General features: G+C 40.8%; 1 protein-coding gene across 5 annotated transcripts in view; it reads left to right on the top strand.

The window, feature by feature from the left end:
- MYO1B (myosin IB) overlaps window positions 1-21,903 on the top strand; it is a 182,646-nt gene that overhangs the window by 74,999 nt on the left and 85,744 nt on the right. For all 5 annotated transcript variants that reach the window (XM_033400313.2, XM_004276947.3, XM_033400310.2 and 2 more), the window contains exon 4: window positions 12,022-12,116. In XM_033400313.2, coding sequence (XP_033256204.1) covers window positions 12,022-12,116 — 95 coding nt within the window. The remainder of the gene's footprint in view (window positions 1-12,021; window positions 12,117-21,903) is intronic.

Raw genomic sequence — 21,903 nt, forward strand, 5'->3', positions numbered from 1 at the left:
ATTTTCGGTTTACCCATTCTTACGTGGCCACTTTGGAGCCGTTTTTAAAAGGCAGACATTTTAGCATCACACACACACACACACACACGCGCGCGCGCGCGCACACACACACACACAATAGTTAACCACATACTGTACAGAGCAGACCTCCTGGCATCTTGAGCCTGCCTTACCTTATTGTTGAAGCCTCTTGCTTCCGTATGAAGGGGACCAGGACTGGGGTAAGGAGGGAGTGGGACTGAGAACCATCTAGGAGCCACACCCAAGTGAGGAGTGGTCATCCTAGGTCCGCCTCTCAGAGAGGGCTGTCAGTCACCCCCGAGCCCGGAGCCTGCGCATTCTCTGAGGGCGCTTCTGTCTCGGTGGTCTGATTAGTAATCTTCTGATTTCCTCCCTTTAGTCACTGAGTTGCTTTTTAAAATTGAGACATGGATTTGGCTGTGTAATATATATATATTTTAAATTTATTTATTTATTTTTGGTTGTGTTGGGTCTTCATTGCTGTGTGCGGGCTTTCTCTAGTTGTGGCGAGTGGGGACTACTCTTCGTTGCTGTGCATGGGCTTCTCATTGTGGTGGCTTCTCGTGTTGCAGAGCATGGGCTCTAGGCACGCGGGCTTCAGGAGTTATGGCACGCGGGCTCCAGTAGTTGTGGCATGCGGGCTTATTAGTTGTGGTTCGCGGGCTCTAGAGCACAGGCTCAGTAGTTGTGGCACACGGGCTTAGTTGCTCCGTGGCATGTGGGATCCTCCCGGACCAGGGATTGAACCCATGTCCCCTGCATTGGCAGGCGGATTCTTAACCACTGCACCACCAGGGAAGTCCTGTGTAATTTTTTTTTTTTCCGGTTTTTTTCTGTTTAGAAACCCAGAGGAAAGATTTCTGCATTTTGTCTTTGTCCTGAATTTGTAGACCTTATTGGAATAGGTACATATTAAACCCTGCTGGGGAGGAGAGCCTCTTAGGATCACTCCAGTTCAGTTCAGACGGCTATGAAATTCTCAAACATGTGTCCAGTACTTCTGTCTGGTGCCTAAGCAAAATAAAAGCATTGTACTTAAAATTAGAGTACTCCATAGAATCATAATTTGGGGGGACAGGAATGATATAACCTTGCTTTGAGTTTAACAAATTTGGGGAAAAAACTTTGTTACAGAAACACATAAAAGCAAGAAGTTAAATCTGGCTGCAGTGGGGACAGGGGAGAAAAGTCTTGTTAATGAAAAATGGCATCATATTTTGACAGCGTTGTATCATGGTGGCTTGTGAAAGTGCCTTGCTTGGATATAGAAAATCCTTTTAAGAATTACTGACGCTCAGACCAGAAGTGAGGAACTTGTCTAAGGCAGTAAAAAACCAGTGATGGAGAGGAGAAGAAGGGGAAGATTTGAAGGGTATTGGGTACCTGGATGAAAGAGTCAAGTAAAATTTTAATTCAAAAAAATTTTTTTCTGGTACTGGTATCCCTCATGCTTTAGAGAGAGGTTTTTGTTGTTTTTTAAGTGAGCCACGTAGACCAAATGACTTATCTGTGAATGACTGAGTTATTATCTAGTTAGATAATACATGTTTTCTCTAAACTGAGCACCTGAGGGTAGGGATGACATCATCTGTATTCCTCTGCCTGACACTCTCTGTGGCACATAGAATGTTTATTGAATTAATAAGTACTAAATTCTCTTAAAATTATTTCCAAGATGTTTCTTCCCTTACAACATCATGATATGAATTTAGCTAATTTTAGGAAGTCTCATTATTATTATCATTTTGCCAATTCACTTTCCTTTCTCCACAATAATATATGCAAACTCAGGCATTACATTGTATATACCCTGTGGTCTATGTGTGTGTATGTATGTGCATGTATCTTTTTATAATCAGGCATCTTATTAATATTTGTTGATTTCATTGAATTTTGCATCCACTCTATGAAATGGTGGTGGATCTCGTTCTTCAGATGTGAATATATTTATGACCTTGATTCCATAACATGCAAACTTAGACCCATCTGGCCTTTCAGTCGTTTATTCAGCTCCTGCTTTGTTGTGGACGCTGTGCAAGGGGCATCTTCTGCACAGCTCTGTAAGGCTGGATGCATAAACCAAAGCTTGAAGAAGTTGTTAGCTTTCCCTACTGCCCACTCCCTCTCCTCTGTGCTTTTTTTTTTTTTTTAAATAAACCACAGCAATGTGTACTTGGAGTTCCCATTCAGATGCCATCTCCACTCAATGCCTTCCACGATAACCGAAGCCAGATTTCTCTGCACTTCTTCAGTACATGGTGCCATGCAAGGTGCCCAGTGCAGCATCGTCTATTGTAGACAAATGTCCCTGTGTCTCTCTCTCTCTTTCTCTTACTGGAGGGAAACTGGGACTCCACCTCATGTCCTTGTATCCTGTGTACCTGGCAGGCACTGGCGGGGGGCTAATCAAAGTTAGATGATGCAGAGTGCTTGACATTTGAACATTGTAAACATGAAAGGTTGATTTTACTGAACAGTCGTAACTGTTTGGTTTGTGGATGTGAGGTGCCTTAGATCAGAATGTGTGTTTCAGTGTTACACAAAGACACACAGAATGGCATACAAGGTGACACATTTTTACGCTTCAAATCAGTAGGGAACACCTATCTGAAAAATCAGTTCGCATTTTGAGAACTTGAAATCATTCTGTTCACTTTAATGAATAAATCATTAAGTCCTAAGGACAATTAGGACGATCGTTGGAATAACTTCTCTTGGGATAGATTTCTCCCCCACCCCCAGGATTGAGTTGCCTGTAATAAAGTCATAAAAACTATGAAATTGGTTGAAATAAGCTATGTTGCCGAAAAGCTAAGAAACAGTTGTGTTGGGAATTTGTTCAATTGTATTTACCTTGCTCAGGAAAGGCTATTCTTGTAGACAGTAACTGTGTAGTTACTTTTATGAGAGTTGGGTAATAAAAGATGATTGTTAGTATTCCTTTGTTAAAAGAGATGCTAAAAATACTTATAAGGGCTTTTTGAATTTGAATTAAGAGCCCAGTTGTCTGTTTGTTCTTTCCCCCAGATCAGGTGTGTTTTGTTAATTTCTGGACAGGGGAAATAACATAATTTCCTCCTTACTCCCTGCATTCTCCCAGCCTCTCTCCTTGCATATGCCTTGGGGTTAAGATTTTACAGTTTTCCATGACATGCCTTTGTCAGTAAAAGTCATTTTTTCCCAATTTGAATGTTTTTAGGAGATTGCTCATGTGTTTCTTACCTTCTCCCACACCTCTTTTTGGGGGGACTTAGTGTCTTTCCTGTTCGACTGAGGACAGATTCTCTTCGTCTTCATTCCCAGAACCCTCACAGTGAATGAGCATAATGCCTTTCAGCTCATGGGTGCCTGGGAACCTCACGCTTGCGAATGTTCTCACTAGCCTCCACATACTCTTCCATTTTAGTTATTAGGGGACTGATTCAAGACAGTAGGAACCACCCACACTTCGTTAATTTGTGAGATAAGGCCTGCAGCAGCAAAGACTGATAAGCTGGAATCTGTGCTTTTAACTGCCTGCCAAGCCCCAAGCAGGATGCTGGCCCTGTGGAGGGCTTTCCCCTGTGGCCTCTCATGCTCAGGGCACCATTTGCAGAAGGAAGTCCTTAGCGGCAAAGGGATTACCGCTAAATTCCAAAGAGTGGCTTCCAGGCCCTGAAGGCAGATGTTTCCTCCTCACTGCCTTCATATCTTAAGTCCAGTCCTTTTCCTTCCTGACATAATTTAGTCTTTTTTAAACCTCTTATCTACTTCCTAATGCATGTCTTCAATACCTGGCTTTTGCAATCCACCTTTGAAAAGGAGTCATCCCTTGGCCCAGTCCACCTTCACATGCGTCTCCAGGAGAAGGAAGTTGTTTGAGGGACACGTAGCCAGCTGGCCTTGGCCGGGGTAGACCTGAGGAACTCCATTATGATTTTGATAATGGTCGGGCCCATGGGGTTGAAGAATGTGAGTGTGCCCCAAAGCTTCTTCATCACAAGAGGATGTAAATAGAATTTCTGAGATCTTGAAAGAAGACTACCCCTTAAGTGCTCTTTGCTGTTTGTCTTGGATAATATTGCATAACTAGCAAGTGAATCAGTGAGATAAAGAGCTTTGTTTGTAAATTCTAATACTGAAGGAGAAGAATTTCTTGTCTAATTACACAGGGATTTCTGTTATTCCTTAAAACGTTATAACACATGTGAACCATTTTATACACACAAAACATTCAAATTCTTTTTATTTTTGGCTGCGTTGGGTCTTTGTGGCTTTTGTCCCTTTAGTGGTTATATTTGACTGTCCAGAAAGTATTTTTGAGTGACCCATTAAAAAATAATGAGAGACCCTAGTGTACATTGACATTGACTCAGGCAGTCTATGAAATTTCACGAAAATACTGTGGAGTCTGTTTTTTGGAAGCCTGTGTAATTCTAGAGGAAGAAGAAACTCTTTGTGCCTGTTTGTCATGTCTTATTTTAAAACCTGACTTTTGAGCTTTATTTGATGCCTTAATTGTTCTCACTTCAGAACGGATGTCATCTTAAAATGATTCATCCCTGATGAGATTTCTGTTTTGTACCTAATAGAAACAAGCCTTTTCCAATTATGTAGCCAAAAGAAACCCATGTAACTAGTTCTGTTTAGGATATAAGAATGCATATGAACTTAGAAAAGTAAGTATTGATAAAATATTCCTAGAAAAATGATTGTAGATAATTTTTAGAGATAATTAAGTCTCACCTTTACTCTGCCATATGCCATGCCATGGCATAGCATCCTTCTTTTCATTGAGATGACAACTAGGGACCTCTTTGAGTTTAGATGTATAAAGAGAAAAGAAAGTGCAATGCACTTTTTTTTTTTTTTTGATCAGTTGTTTTGGCATGGTATGTATTTTTCCATCTTATGTCCTTTTGGCCTATCTATGTCTTCATATTTTAAGTATGACTCCTATAGGAAGCATGTAATTGGGTTTTGCCTTTATATCCATTTTAACATATTCTGCCTTTTAATTGGAGTATTTTGTCCACTAACATTTAGTGTGATTATTGATATGGTTGAATTTAGGTTTACCATTCAATAATTTACTTTCTATTTCTCCCTTCTGTTTTTGTTCTTTTTTTTCTTGCCTTCTTTTGGATAATTTGAAATATTTTTAGAATTCCATTTTAATTCTTTTGTTATTTTGTACCTCTTTGTGTTCTATTTTGTGGTTATTCATGGTGTAATATACACCCTTGAGTTTTCAAGATCCATATAGAATTAATACTGTACGAATTTACGTAAAATACAGAAACCTCGCAACCATTTAGGTCCATTTACCATCCATCTCTCTCTAATTCTGTTCTTTGTGTTTGTTTTCATAATCTTTCTTTTTAACTTCATGGTGTACATATGCCCATTGCTATCTATCTTTTTTTTTAATATTAAATTTTTTTTTTTTTTTTTTGGTTGCATTGGGTCTTTGTTGCTGTGCACGGGCTTTCTCTAGTTGCGGCGAGTAGGGACTACTCTTTGTTGCGGTGCGTGGGTTTCTTACTGCGGCGGCTTCTCTTGTTGCGGAGCATGGGCTCTAGGCATGCGAGCTCAGTACTTGTGTCTCATGGGCTCTAGAGCGCAGGCTCAGTAGTTGTGGTGCACGGGCTTAGTTGCTCTGTGGCATGTGGGATCTTCCCAGACCAGGGCTTGCACACCGTGTCCCCTGCATTGGCAGGCGGATTCTTAACCACTGCTCCACCAGGGAAGTCCCTATTGCTGTCTGTCTTGAAGAGAGGCTTACTTTTGTTGTCTGTCTTCTCTTGCTCCGAGGCTTGGATTGTTAGGAATGCTTACCAGTGCTGTGGCTGTGTAGGAAAAACTGTATTGTTGTAAATATGTTAATTTACCATGCTTGCACAGGCACACCTCAGAGGCATTGTGGGTTCAGTTCCAGACCACCTCAATAAAGTGAATATCTCAATAAGGCAAGTCACACAAATTATCTGGTATCCCAGTGCATGTAAAAGTTATGTTTACACTGTATGGTAGTCTGTCAATAAAGTGTGCAACAGCATTATGTCTTTAAGAAAACAGTGTACATACATTAACTAAAAAATACGAAACAACAAGACAGTTATAATAGTAACATCAAAGATCACGGATCACAGGTCACTGTAACAAGTGTAATAATAATGAAAAAGTTTGAAATAATTGTGAGAATTGCCAAAATGTGACCAACCAAGAGACATGAAAGTGAGCAAATGCTGTTGGAAAAATGGTGCCAATAGACTTGCTTGATGCAGGGTTGCCACAAACCTTCCATTTGTAAAGAACACAGTATCTGGGAAGTGCAATAAAATGAAGCATATTAAAATGAGGTATGCCTGTCCTGGCATAGGACAAGAATGTAATAAAGCTTTCCAGGATGAAAAAAGTTATAGTTACTTGTAACAAAGAAGTATAAAAACTTATTTTTCCTGAAGTTTTCCCTTAAGATATGATAGGATGAATGTTTCACAGAAGGGCATAACACTAATTTAACAGGGTGATATTTTTCAAGCGAGTGAACGTTTCTGAATTGAGAATATGAGACAATTGTAGATGTACAGATACCTGCAATAGTATTTTACAAGGAAGGCCAGCATTGTGCCTCTCCTTTAAAAACAAACAAGCAAATAAACAAACAGACCTCAAGGTTACTGTGCAAAACACACCACACACAATTCCCTTTCTCCTTTTCCTTCTCTTCCACGTCCTTGCTGTGGACTACCTTAGCCCTTAATCGGGTTTAGTATGAGATTAGGAATTGGTGGCACACTTAGAGGTTAGGAATTTTTTTAAAAAACACTTACTTTTTGTTGCTTTTTTTTTTTTTTTGCGGTACGCGGGCCTCTCACTGTTGTGGCCTCTCCCGTTGCGGAGCACAGGCTCCGGATGCACAGGCTCAGCGGCCATGGCTCACGGGCCCAGCCACTCCGTGGCATGTGGGATCTTCCCGGACCACGGCACAAACCCGTGTCCCCTGCATCGGCAGGCGGACTCTCAACCGCTGCGCCACCAGGGAAGCCCTTGTTGCTTAATTTTAAAAGCACACAGTTTTTAGGGCCGAACCAGAGCTAGAAAGGAGAGAAATAGTTGAGATTTGTAGATCTCAATGTAGATGAGAATTTTGAGACAGAGCTATTTTAAGAGGGTTAAATTCAGAAGCAGAATTTCCCTAGTGTGATTTGAAAGTATTCCAGGATTCAGGATTGAATGAAAGGGAATACCATTTTGAGAGAGCTCTTAAAGAAAAAGACTGAAACAGAAAGGTAGAAACAGTTATCTAAGTTCAGGAGAGTTTCCTGAGACAAAATTTGTTCCGTTAAGCACTTTGGCTAATGGAGATGACAAACTAAAAGTCCTCAAATGGATTTGACCGTTTTGGAGAGTGATTCCTCAAGCGCCTCATTAGAGGATAGCCAGAGGGACTGAAAAGTAGGGGGCTGCTTGGGAGAACATAAGCATAAGCTTTAGGCGGTGGTGGGTGATGTGTTGGGTGTCACATCATCTTTTCTGCTTCGTACAGTAGGTGAAAGAAACCTAGAAAGGAAATGGCAGGGTGGAGAGCTTGGAGTTTGGGGAAAAGAAGCCCTGCCATCACCCTTGATGCCCACGAAAGCAGGGCCACGGTGGAGATTAACATTCTGAACAGAAATAAGGTGGAGAAGGGACATAAACACCGACTAGATAATTTTGAACATGAAACCCAATCTTCTGCTCTGACAGAACATAACAGATGAGCCCCAAACCAAGCTTCCAAAACCTAAAAGCGATAGATACAGCTATTTGCAGATAAGCAGCAAACATGCTTGGTGTTGGGGAAAGTTTGGCTCTCAACGAACAGCCGTTTAGCTGATCTGGAAATGAAGGGGGGACTTACACTGAAACGTCAGGCTGTCGCTATTCTTAGAGCTCAACTAGAGGACAGACATCGTGGATGAAACACCGCTCTTGATGTGGTGGGATGAAAACCATGTTTGCCCGTTGTTATCGTCATCGTAGTTCAACAAACCGTTCATTTTTGTGTGTGGTAAATCACAATGATGACACGCTCACAAAATAATGCGAAGCATATGGGTCACAACTGTTTTTAAGTAGAAACTTCTCTAAAGATTTATTTAAGTTCCTTAATTATAGAGCGGTTGGGAAGACTGGCATGTGGTTTCAGTTTAGTTATAAATGTTGGCCGTGGTGACGGGCATGTGCTAACGTTGCCAGAGAGAAAGAGAACAAGATTGGGAGGGGAGCTGGTGTCTTTCAGGACCTGCCTGCCCCTTTGTCATTTTTAAGTGAAGTCAAGATCTTTCGTGTTTATACGAAATAAGTATGATGATATTTATGCTCTGCTTGAGATGCCTGTGCCAGTAGTCCAGGCCAATTTTCCCAGCGCTTAAATACTTTAATTGGTAAATTTTCATGGCAGTTTGAAATCAGGGACTCTCCAGAGTCCTGACAGAATAACTATCCCTTTTAGCCTTTATCTTAAATTAAAATATACTCCTCATTAGATGAATCAAGCCCAGTTTGGGGAACAGCAGTTAAGTATTCTGTCTAGATAGACAAGTGGAAAGTAAGTGTTCAAGCTAGGTGTTTCTTTGACTTGAAATAAACCCATGCCAGGGTCATTTGGTGATCTTCTGAACCCTCGTGTGTGTGTGTGTCCACATATATATGTGCACGCACAATCATATGTGGTTATTCACATTAGAAGTCATTTTGCATCCTTTGGGATCTGGTAATAGTGTCATATATAAAGCTAACTTGCAGTCTTAGGAGCATGGGAAAAGGCCTGTGTTAACCCATGAAGAGGTCGGCAAATGTGTATGGTTGGAAAAGTTCATCTGTATATTTGCTGTAACATGCTTTCCTCTGTTTCTTGCCCATGATGAAAATGACAGCGGCATCACTGAGCTCTTGTCTGGAGGTGGGAGGAGTGGGAGGGAGGAAGGCTAATAAGGAATCTAAGTAAAGCTCTCCTTCCCCTTATGAAGGTCACAGAAGACATGGCTTTCCTGTTCACCACCCTTTACGGAGTGCAGTCCAGTAGGGACTTTGTCAGTACTTGAGAGGATCCACTCATTCATTCGTTTGTATTTTGGTATAGACGATGTCTTACGTTCATATCTCTGTGGGATGCACAAAGATTAATTACACAGCAAGGCTGTGCCCCCAGGAGCTTACACTCTGGCAAGGGATCAGAAGATGTCTGCATAACTAATTATGATACAGAAGGACATTGGACATTTATTCAGGACTCGATCACTTTTAAAGTGCTTTCATACAGGTATACTTAATCCTCTAAGTGGAAGTACGTGGCTACATTTTTAATTTTGTACCTGAAGAAAACTCAGCCAGGGTGAGGGACTTGCTCGGGGTCCTTTAGGTGTTAAGTTGGGGGTCTGGGGCCCGGGGAACCCTGTCCATCTAGGATGCCTCTGCCTCTGGGATTCACTGTTCTGTCCGTTGTCCCAGTATGCAGTGGTGCAGAGGGGCATGCTTGCTTCCTCCTCAGGGATTCAGAGAACGCTAGAGAAGGATGAGGCCACTGAGCGACCTTGGCACTGGTCGACCTTGGCACACAGCAAGGCGCTGGTTACTTAGGGGATGGCTGAAGGGATCTGAGGGTGAGGAAGACATGCTGGACGGAAAGAGATCAGTGTACATTGTTCACATAAGCAAGCTAAAGCAACATGTTACTCGAAAAAGTCCGTTTCTTGCCTTTTCTTTATATGTTCATTCGACAAATGACTGTATTTATGTGCAAGGCTTTGGTTGGAGTCATTGATGTGACGGTTACAAATAAGGCTTGTGGTGACTCTCTTTGGGGGCTCACATTGATCCAGCCAGAGGATAAGGCCACAGATAATCGTAAGAGGATGTGAGGAGAGGGGAAGAATGTGATACACAGGATTTCTGGGTTCAGGTTATGACTGTCCTGGTCTCGGACATGTCATGTCACCTCTCAGTCTCATTGGATCCTTTTTCTTTAAGGATGCAAGTAGCATTCACTTCACAGATCTACTGTAAGGATGAAATCTGATTATGAATACAACACTTCATTCAGCTCCTAGCACACTGAAGGTGCTCAGTACATTGTCATTATTAATGGCGCCACACACTTCCTGAAGAGAAGCCAAAGTCTGGTTGGCTGAATTGACGCTCTTCCTGTATCCCTGCCCTTCCCCAGGCTCCTTGCCTCCAGATTGGTCTCTCTTACATGCCGTCCTGTGGCCCTGTGATCTCTGTCCAGAGCATGGAGGTGGTGTGTCCCAGTGGTCAAGAGCACACTGCCAGTGTGACCTTGACAAGTTCTGTCTTCACTTTTTGACACCATTTCATCATCTGAAAATGGGATTAATAATAATTTATTCATAGTAGTTTTGTTGTGAGATTTAAAATGATTAAATATGGGGGCTTCCCTGGTGGCACAGTGGTTGGGAATCTGCCTGCCAATGCAGGGGACGTGGGTTTGAGCCCTGGTCCGGGAAAATCCCACATGCCGCGGAGCAACTAAGCCTATGTGCCACAACCACTGAGCCTGTGCTCTAGAGCCCGCGAGCCACAACTACTGAAACCCATGTGCCTAGAGCCCGTGCTCTGCAACAAGAGAAGCCACCGCAGTGAGAAGTCCGCGCACCGCAATGAAGAGTGGCCCCCACCCCGCGCGCAGCAACGAAGACCCAACGCAGCCAAAAATAAACAAATAAAAAAATAATAAATTTAAAAAAAGATTAAATATGAAGGGCCTGGGGACCATGCTGGTACAGGGTAAATGCTGCTATTTTTAGCTCTAATTACTCTGATTACTATGTGATCCTGTCCCTCTGTTGCTTACATTCCCTCTGGGTGGCTCCTGATCATCTCTGTTCTCCTGATTTGGAGTCTGCCCATCTCTCTAGCGCATCACTCCTCAGGCTTTGCCTTTCAGCAGCTTTTTGCGGCACACGGGTCTCTCACTGTTGTGGCCTCTCCCGTTGCGGAGCACAGGCTCCGGACGCGCAGGCCCAGCGGCCATGGCTCATGGGCCCAGCCGCTCCGCGGCATGTGGGATCTTCCCAGACCGGGGCACAAACCTGTGTCCCCTGCATCGGCAGGCGGACTCTCAACCACTGCGCCACCAGGGAAGCCCGCTAATGAATTCTTTAGGGCTGTGTTTCTACCTCTTAAGATACTCCTACTCCACACCCCTACCCCCTTGAGGTCTGGTTCTGCAATGTTTTGCACATATCTTTTTCCTTGCACTTAACCTATTTTCTATTTTGTATCTCTCTCCCATGCATTCCTAGCGTGTTCTTCACATAAGGTAGACTCAATAAGTACTTGTTAATAAATGAATTAGAAGAGGAGCTTTCCTATTTTAAGTACAGTATCATATTGTCCCAATTATTTTTCAGTTAGTTAGAGGGAGCAAAATTTACCTTGTTAGTAAATTTTGAGGAGGGGAAGGTCAACATGAGGACTTTCTTGATAGGGGGCCCTTTGTCATCATAGAGCGCACAGGACCGGACAAGAACCACGGCAAACCTATAGTACCACCTGCCTCTGGTGGACCTTACAGTTTCAGCCATCTTGTTTGTGAAGGCAGTAGTTCTGTGTTTAGCTTGGTGATGGTAATATCAGCTATTTGGTATTTGATAATATTTTTCTAATGTTTGAAAAAAATTTTTTCTCGTTGTTTCGAAACTCCAGTGTATTGTCCTGGAAATAGCAACATTATCCAGTTGTGGACATGTGGACATGTACTCTCTATCTTTAGAGTACTATACATCAGTACCGTTTCAGTTAAGAGAGAATGCATAGGAGAAGGTAACACGGGCCACAAACAATGGATAGCTTTATTTATTTACTTTAAGAATTTGAAAGAAATAAAATGTGATATCTCAGCTTTCTATCTAAAGCGTATCAGTGACCCTTTAAAGAGCCTGTAGTTAGTTATATCTGATAAACACATAATGAGCTGAATTTTAAGGACTTTTTTCCCGTTATCCCCTGCAGCTTTGCCCTGTCAGATGAAGCATACAGATCCCTAAGAGATCAAGATAAAGACCAGTGTATTCTGATTACTGGGGAAAGCGGAGCAGGAAAAACAGGTAAGGCCACTGGACAACCTTACTTTCTCCTATAGAAGGGTAAACGCTGCACAGAATGACGATGGCAGAGCGGGTGGGTGGAGCCTTATTAGCATGACGCTCACAGGACTCATGCTGGGAAGGCTAGTGATTAGGATCCTGGAACGTTCTCCAGGAAGGACTTGCCTCATCTCTCACATGAAGGAGCAGGCACCTATCAAAAGGGTTCCAACCAATGTGGGAGTGTCTTTCTGGATTCTAGACCTTTCTGTTGCAGTTCCTGCGTACTTCAAGGTCTTTTACCTTCCCTCCAAGACACCAAGGTCTAGTGCGAGGTCTCACCACTTCCCTAAGAAATGCCAGACTGTTTGGGTTTGGAGATCCCACAACCACAGACTATCTCTCTGCTAAAAAGTGAGGGAGGGCGCCAGGAAAATGCTGGGTTTCACTGTAGAAAAGTCTTCCTCTGAAGCCTGAAGAATTGAGATTTTTGTACACATTTTTAGACAGGCTGGCAACCTCCCCATAAAACAACCCCTCAAGTGGGGAGGGAGTGTGCTTTTTTTTCCTTGTGCTTTTAATAAAAGCAATCTGTGCGATTGTCTTGAGTGAGAAAGTGATTTTACACATGGTGCCCAGCTACCTGGAAAACGTTCAAAAGAGCTGTGATCTCTGAGCCCAAACTTGGACAGGTTAGAACTGCTGTTGTCAGTAGGTTTCTTTGATGGAACTGATGAGTCCATGAAAGAGGAGGATAGTATTTTCATAACTGGTTCATCTGTAAGATGTTCTTGTTTTATAGATAAGACTCTGATCAGTGGTCATTTCTGCTAGTTTGCCAAAGTGGGATTTAAATGCTTCAACTTTACTTGGCTATTTAATTATCAGATTAATAACTTTGATTTCCTGATGCTCAAGAGAAGAAAATCCCCTGTGGATATTTCAGTCAACTGACTGAATTCATTTTGTTCGTTAGCCCTTAGTTAGATTTGTGTCTTTAAACTCTCCCTATCTGCGCTGAAATGGCTTTTCTTTCTATACCTATTTCTTCCTCCACTTTCTTAAGGAGTACCTCTTCCCTACCCCTCAAAGTAGCTGGAGAAAGAATGGCTAGATAAGATGTGTCCAGCTCCCTTCCCGGAGCCTTTGGAGACATAGTGCACTGTTTCTTTGCAAGGTTGTGCAGGTTCTAGGCTCTGGATGGGCAGAAATGGAGGGGAGAAGAGTGGCATGTAAGAATCTAAGGTAACAGAGAGCACAGACTCACATAATTAGAAGGGATCTTAGAGACCATTTAGTGTAGGGTCCTCCCCAGGGACAGCCAAACTCCTTTTGTAGTGATGCAGGGCTCACTGCTTTGTAAGGTGGCCTATGGACTTTGTCACACAGGTTTGGGAACAAAAGTTCTTCCTTACCTAGAGGTGAATTCTGCCTCTATGTATTCGTCTTAACTCTGCAGTCTGGGACTTTACCAAATTAGTCTACTTTCTCTCCTACAGGACAATCACTTAATTCTTTGAAGTCATCCATCAAAGCTTCCTAGGGCTAAAAATCCCTTTTCTTTAAAAATTTCTCATGTGATACACATTCATTTATTCATTCATCTAGGAAATAATTCCTGAGTACCTACTAGGTGAAAGGTACTGCAGTAGGTACCAGTGATACATTGGTGAGCCAGACACCATTCCTGTCCTTGTCAAGTTTATAGCGTAGTACAGGAGATAAACAATAGCTCTACGCTATATATGTACATACATCTAAATGTATACAGGTATACATACAATTTATATACAAAACATTAAGTGTAGTGAAGTGAGGTGTACACTTGTAAGGGTGCGTATACGAACATGTAACAGGAGGATTGAATCTCGTTCCCAAATTCCTCACTGTCATGGTCATATTATTCCAGAGTCTTCCCAGTTTGTCAATATGCTTTATAAAATTGCATCCCAAGAAGTAAACAGAATACTTCAAATTTGCTCCTGGTTATTGTGAAACTATTGCCCTCTTAACGTGGATACGAGACTTCTATTCATGTGGTACGTGTATTGACTCATATTGGTCTTTTCATCGAGCAAGGTGTTATAGGTTTCTTGTATATTAACTTCTGTTTGGTCAGATTTTCTCAGTTGGGTATTGTTCAACAAAATTATTTTAAGCCTACGTGTAGAATCTTTTGTTTATGATTCTGTTCCCTCCCATAGAACCACTGCCGTGCCATTGGGAAATAATAATAGTAGCTAACTTACATGAGCACTTACCACGTGTTGGGCATTGTGGTTAGCATATTGCACGTATGAGATAAGTATTCTTATCCCCATTTTTATGATGGAGAAATTGAGCCACAGAAAGGTTAAACAACTTGCTTAAACTTAGAATTAGAATCCCATTTTCTAATGCTGTCAACCCTACCTCACAATGAGTAAGTGGCAGAGCTGGGATCTTGAACGCAGGTAGATAGATAGCTCTAGAGACCCCACTTGTCTCAGCTCAGGCTGCTGTAACAAAATACCAGAGACTGAGTGATTTAAACAACAGACATTTATTTCTCATAGTTCTGGAAGCTGGGAAGTCCAGTCAAGGTGCCTGGTGAGGACCTTCTCTCTGTGTCCTCACATGGGAGGAGAGAGTTTAAAAGTGAGCCTGAGCAGGCTCTGGTCTTCCTCCTCTTATAAGGACGTGAATCCCATCACCGAGGTCCTACCCTCCTGTCCTCATCTAAACCTAGTTACCTCCTGAAGGCCCCATCTTGGAGGTTAAGGTTTCAGCATATGAATTTCAGGGGGACACAAACATTTAATTCATGGCACCATTTTTATCCACTATGCTAAGCTGTATCTTCATACTTTGAACATGATTCTTTTTGAGTGCCATTAAACCCATTGCCCTTGTTGGTAATTTTTTTTTTTTTTTTTAAACTAGCCTCCAGTGTCTCTTTAAGGCAGGGATTATGTTTTCTTCATCTTTGTGTCCCTATAGCCTGACTTAATGCCTGGGACCCATTAGGCAATCACTACATATTTGAATGATTGAATAAATGCCATCCTCCAACCCGAGCCTCCTTCTGTGTCTTAATTTAAGAAATTGACGAAAATACTGAATCAGACCAGGACAAAGACTGATCCTGACAACTGAAAATTGAAATATAGTTAATTCGTTAAAAGTTAATCTGGCGGAATTCCCTGGCAGTCCAGTGGTCACGACTCTGAGCTCTCACTGCCGAGGGCCCGGGTTCGATCCTTGGTCGGGGAACTAAAAATCCCATAAGCCTCGTGGCACAGCCAAAAAGAAAAAAAAAGTTGTTGTGTTGATTAGTTCTGGATCATCTTTCTTTATCTTTCTATATTCTCTTTAGGGCGGTCACAACTAGTCTCAGATTATGTTTTTGCCTCCTAAACTGTACACTCCACTCAGTACCTCTTACTTTGTCTTCCAGCTTACACATCCAGTACCTGCTTGACAAGTCTATGTGGGTTCTCAGAGGCATCTCAAACTAAGCACGCCCTAAATCGAACTTTTGATTTTACCCTCCTACCCAAACTTCCTGGTCTCAATAAATGGGACCACCCATCAGCCTAGTTTCTCAAGCTAGAGATGTAACAGTCATCCTTGATATTTTCCTTTCCTGTATCTTCCACATGAATCCCATTTTCTAATCCTGTCAACCCTACCTCTAAAATATATCTCATGCCAAGTTCTTTCTTCCTTTTCTTCGTATCCATGTGGCGACTCTAGTTAGACTAAGCCACCAACCATTACTTCCTTTGAGGACTGTTTGTAGCAATATCTAACAGGTCTCTTCTTTTCCCCCTATGCTTGCCTACAGTTTTTTTTTCACAGACACCAGAATGATCTGTAAAACTGAAAACTGGATCAAACCCTTGGCCTGTTAAAAAAATTTTGTTTCGAGTTACCTTTTTGTGTGTGTGTGTGATGAGAACTTTTAAGATCTACTGTCTTAGCAACTTTTTTATTTAGCCTCACCACACGGCATGCAAGATCTTAGTTCCCCCACCAGGGATCGAACCCATGCTCCCTGCAGTGAAAGCGCCAAGTCCTAACCACTGGACCGTCAGGGAATTCCTCTGAGCAACTTTTAAGTATACAATACAGCGTTAACTATAGTTGCCATGATGTATATTAGATCCCTAGAACTTCATCTTATAACTGGAAGTTTGTACCTTCTGATCACCTTTCACCCATCTCCATTTCCCCCTTCTCCTTCTCAAACCAGCAATCTACCCTTCTCTTTGTTTCTATGAATTTGTCTTTTTTTTTTTTTAGATTCCATATATAAGTGAGATCATACAGTATTTGTCTTTCTCTGACTTATTTCAGTTAGTATAATGCCTTCACGGTTCATCCGTGTTGTCACAAATGGCAGGATTTCCTTCTTTTTTTTTTTGGCTGAACAATAGTCAGCTGTGTGTACACACACACACACACACACACACACACACACCACATTTTTCTCTATTCATTCGTCCATAGACCGACCGACACTTGTTTCCATTTCTTGACTATTGTAAATAATGCTGCAGTGAACATGGGAGTGCAGATATCGCTTCAACACAGTATTTTTTTTTCCTTTGAGTATATACCCAGGAGTGGTATTGCTGGATCATATGGTAGTTCTATTTTTAATTTTTTGAGGAACTTCCATACTGTTTTCCATAGTGGCTGCACCAATTTACATTCCCACCAAGAGTGCATAAGAATTCCCTTTTTCCACATCCTCTCCAACACTTACTTCTTGTGTTTTTTTGATATTAGCCATTCTGACAAGTGTGAGGTGGTATCTCATTGTGGTTTTGATTTGCGTTTCTCTGATAATTAATGATGCTGAGCATCTTTTCATGTGCCTGTTGACCATCTGTATGTCTTCTTTGGAAAAATGTCTATTCAGGTCTTCTGCCCATTTTTTAATCGGATTGTTTGGGGTTTTTTGGTTGAGCTGTATGAGCTATTTATGTATTTTGGATATTAACCCCTTATTGGTCATATTATTTGCAGATATTTTCTCCCATTCAGTAGGTTGCCTTTCCATTTATTAATCATTTCTTTTGCTGGCAGAAGCTTTTTAGTCTGATGTAATCCAACTTGTTTATTTTTGCTTTTGTTGTTTGTGCTTTGGGTGTCATATCCAAAAAATCATTGCCAAGACCAGTGTCTAAGAGTTTTCCCCTATGTTTTCTTTTAGAAGTTTCACGGTTTTAGGTCTTGCATTTAAGTCTTTAATCCATTTTGAGTTAATTTTTGTGGGTGGTAGTTAATTTTTGTCAGTTCCATTCTCTTACATGTGTATATCCAGTTTTCCCAACACCATTTTTTAAAAAGACTGCCTTTTTTCCATTGAATATTATTGGCTCCTTTGTCAAATATTAGTTGACTGCTTATGCATGGGTTTATTTCTGGTCTCTTCATTCTGTTTCATTCATCTATGTGTCTGTTTTTATGCCAGTATCATACTATTTTGATTACTATAGCTTTGTAGTATAATCTGAAATCAGGGAGTATGATGCCTCTAGCTTTGTTCTTCTTTCTCAATACTGCTTTGGCTATTTGGGGTCTTTTGTGCTTCCATATGAATTTTAGGCTTGTTTGTTCTATTTCTGTGAAAAATGCCATTGGAATTTTGACAGGGATTGTATTGAATCTATAGATAGCTTTGGATAGTATAGGATGTTTTAACAATATTAATTCTTTCTGTTCACGAATGTGAAATAGCTTTCCATTTGCTTGTGTCACTTAAATTTCTTTCACCAATGTCTTATCATTTTCAGTATACAGATCTTTCACCTCTTGGTTAAATTTATTCCTAAGTATTTTATTGTTTTTGTTGCTATTGGAAATGGGATAATTTTCTTTATTGCTTTTTAAAATTATTTATTGTTAGTATAAAGAAATGCTACTGTTTTCTGTATGTTGATTTTGTATCCTACAACTTTACTAAATTAGTTTATTACTTCTTACAGTCTTTTTGGTGGAGTCTTTTGGATCTTCTGTACATAAGATCCTGTCATCTGTAAACAGAGACGATTTTACTTCTTCCTTTCTGTTTCTGATGCCTTTTATTTCTTTTTCTTGCCTAATTGCTCTGCCTGGGACTTTCAGTACTATGTTGAATAGGAGTGGGGAGGGTTGTCTTGTTCCTGATCTTAGAGGAAAAGCTTTCAACCTTTCACCATTGAGTATGATGTTAGTTGCCTTCTTGTCCTGTATGGCCTTTATTATGTTGATGTATACTCCTTCTTTATCTAATTTGTTGAGAGTTTTTATCATGAGAGGTTGTTGAATTTTGTCACATGCTTTTTCTGGACTTATTGAGATGATCATATGATTTTATTCTATTAAAATGTGATGTATGTGTTAAATGTGAGGTATCACATTTATTGATTTGCATGTGTTGGACCATCCTTGCATCCCACGGATGAATTCCACTTGATCATGGTATATGGTCCTTTTAATGTGCTGTTGAATTCAGTTTGCTAGTATTTTGTGAATTTTGGCCCTTATATTCATTAAGGATATTGACCTATAGTTTTCTTTTCTTGTAGTATCCTTATCTGGCTTTGGTATAAGGGTAATGCTGGGTTTGGAAGTGTTCCCTCTTCTTTGTATTGCAAGAGTTTGAGATAGTTCTGGTCTTGGGCTTTTCTTTTTGGGAGGTTTTTGATTACTGACTCAATCTTCTTAGTAGTAATCGATCTGTTCAGATTTTCTCTTTCTTCATGATTCTAGGAACTTATCCATTTCTTCTGGGTTGTCTAATTTGTTAGCATATAATTGTTCATAGTAGTCGCTTATGTTCCTTTATTTCTGTGGTATCTGTTGAATGTCTCCTTTTTCACTTATAATTTTATTTATTTGAGCCCTTTTTCTTTTTTTCTTGGTTAGTTTGCCAATTTGGTTCATTTTTTCAAAGAACCAACTTTTCATTTTGTTAATCTTTTCTACCGCTCTCCTGATTCTCTGTTTCATTTATTTCTGCTCTAATCTTCATTATTTCCTCAAAAAAGCTGTATCTTCTGCTAAGATTGGGCTTAGTTCTTGTTTTTCTAGTTTTTTGAGGTATAATGTTAGGGTTTTTTTTAAGATCTTTCTTTTATTCTTGATGTATGCATTGATAGCTATAAAATTTCCTCTTGAAACATTCTTGCTGCATCTCATCAGCTTTGGTATATTGTTTTTCCGTGTTTGTTTGCATCAGGCTTTTTTTTACATAAAAATATTTAATAGTTTCCACTGCACCAAAATATAAGCCAAACCCCGTGTGCCTGTCACACAAGATTCTGCTTGATCTAGCCTCGACCTTGTTCTTCACCTTCCCCTCATGCTTTCCCCCCTTCTAATGGCAGCTCACGTTACTTTTCACTAAAAGGCTTACTGTTTATTGTATGTAGCCAGTGTCATTATATAGAGTTTCCCACCCCTTTTTAGATCATTCATTTGAACTCTGGATATAGGCTTTTACCACTGTTTACTCAGAAATTTGTGATATCTTTGGTTGTTTAGAACTCTTTCTTTCCAGTAAGAACTTTAAGAGGACATTGGTATCTTGGGGGAAAGTTTTTGCTCCTTCCGTGTCACTAACCAGTTCTTTTCTTGTGAAACAGAGTTTAATTCTTAGAAGCAGTACAGCTTCTTGTTTGCTTCCAGGTTAACCAGTGAAAATGGTGGCAAGGCAAGTTAAAAACTGTGTCCCTGACAGAAGTCATTTGTATTAGTGACGTATCTCATGCCACCTACCCCTACCTCAATCCCTTTGACTGTATCTACAAGCCTATTCATTTCACGTGTGTTTCCTTTTTTAAAGCATAAGGGAGGAAGAGATGAAAATATTCCTAAGCCTATTCACTTTTTTAGATTTTTACTCATTCTTCATCATGTCTAAAGATTTCTTTGAGTATCTGATTGTTTCAGTTTGTTCCTGAGTGAGTCATCAGAAGTGGGTTGTGGTCACTGGTTTGATTGGTATTGGCCAGTTCTTCATCTCCTCTGGAACGTGTTCCAAGAAGACAGCACATCCACTCATGAGCCATGTTGGTATATGACCTCCTCCTTCTCAGAGAGTTGTAAACCATACTGCTTCCTCCCGGAGCAAAATTCCATCTCCTGGTAGGCTCGTGTACCTTCTTTATTAAGAAACTGAGTGGAGGTTGCTGTTACTGTTTCACAGGGAGGGCATTCATTCTTTTCTGAGAAAAACAAAAACACCTTATTCCTCTGGTGGAAATCTAGTGGCACATGGAGTTCATTCTTCTTTTCTATATTTTTCTCTTCTCTTTTCTCTTCTATTTTTCTAGTCAATAACTTGTCCTCTTTGTTTCAGTGTCCCATTCACCACTTGAAATCCTATCGTTTTCCCTGGATTTAGTCCCTTCTAGGACCCCTTTGCCCTCTGTCATAAGCTGAAGAATGGACAGCTGCTTCACAGGGTCATCACCTCCTCCTCTGGTAGGAAGCTCTGTTTACAGGTGCTGCTTCAGCAAGAGGCTGGAGAGGGTACCACAGACACCCTGGAGCAGTACGTCTCAAACCTTCCACTGGGAAGCACCAGGTTCCCTTCTCTTGCAGTCTGCTGCTGACCAATACCAGAAAAATAAAATAAAAGAAGACATAGAAAATTCAGGCCCCGATTTCTGTTTAGCTTCCACAGACAAACTACCAAATTGCTACAGAAACTTCTCAACGCCTACTCTCATATGTAGATAGACCAGTAGCAGTCCAGGGGCCGACCAGCTTTTGAGTAGTGCTGGTCGTCAGACCGTACTTTGAGTAGCAACTGTCCAGAAGTCTCTCGAAGCATTTGTCTTGTTTTTGAGCTACTGTGCTTTTTAGATCTGGTGATGTTTCACTTGTCCGTTATCATTAAAATCCTGGTGCTGGGCAGTGGACACCACTCCTGAGAGCTGCTGTTTTTAAGTATCTACTCAGCTATACTCTTTGGTAGCTGCTCAGCCCTTTCTTTACATTTATAGATCCCAATAGCATCTCCTACTTCTCCATTTCCATAGAGACATCTAGTGTTTTACTTATGTATTCCCATCTTTTTCTACTTTTCTTTCTTTTTGAAAGCAGGGGTACAGAAATTGTTTCAAATTGTATTAAGGTTTTAATTGTCATCAGACTATAGTTTTGAGTAGACTCTGTGTTGTTTAATGTCTCTGTTTCATGGAGATTACTTACGGGAAAATGAAATGATGGAAAATAATACAGAGATTGGAGTACAGTGTGTGAGGAATTTCAAGAAGGGGTTTACTCTCAATTCTGTGGGGAAGAGGAATGCCAGGCCATTTTTGAAATGTCACATTATCTTAGTCACCAAAAGTTTTTTGAATACATGTAGCTATTAGCATTTTTGTGTTAGTGAATGAATGAAAGAAGAAGATAACTAACATTTATTGAGGGCCTGGAACGTGCCATGTACTTACGTATAGCATCTCTTTTCAGTGAGAGTTTTTGCTTAATAGCATATACAGAACCACCATGTAGTATCAGAGGGCTCATTTTATAAGAAGTAATTAAGTTAACGAGGTTGTAAACCCCCCTGGCAGATGATGATGTTACTGGTCTTAAACACTGGAGACACTCTTACACTGTAGGATTGTATAATGTGGGCAATCAGGGAGAGGCATGAACATTTTGAATCCTTTGGGGGCCTATTTAATTCATTACTGCTGTGCTAAATAAAAAATCCATCATGCCTCATAAAAGTGCCCAACTATTTCCAGGCAGGGAACTCACAATTCACTATCATGAATACAAATAGTTTGTGGGAAATCATTCAAGCACCAATGGGGGCAGG

This window comes from Orcinus orca, chromosome 7 (assembly GCF_937001465.1).
Source record: "Orcinus orca chromosome 7, mOrcOrc1.1, whole genome shotgun sequence".
Taxonomy (NCBI): Eukaryota; Metazoa; Chordata; class Mammalia; order Artiodactyla; family Delphinidae; genus Orcinus; species Orcinus orca.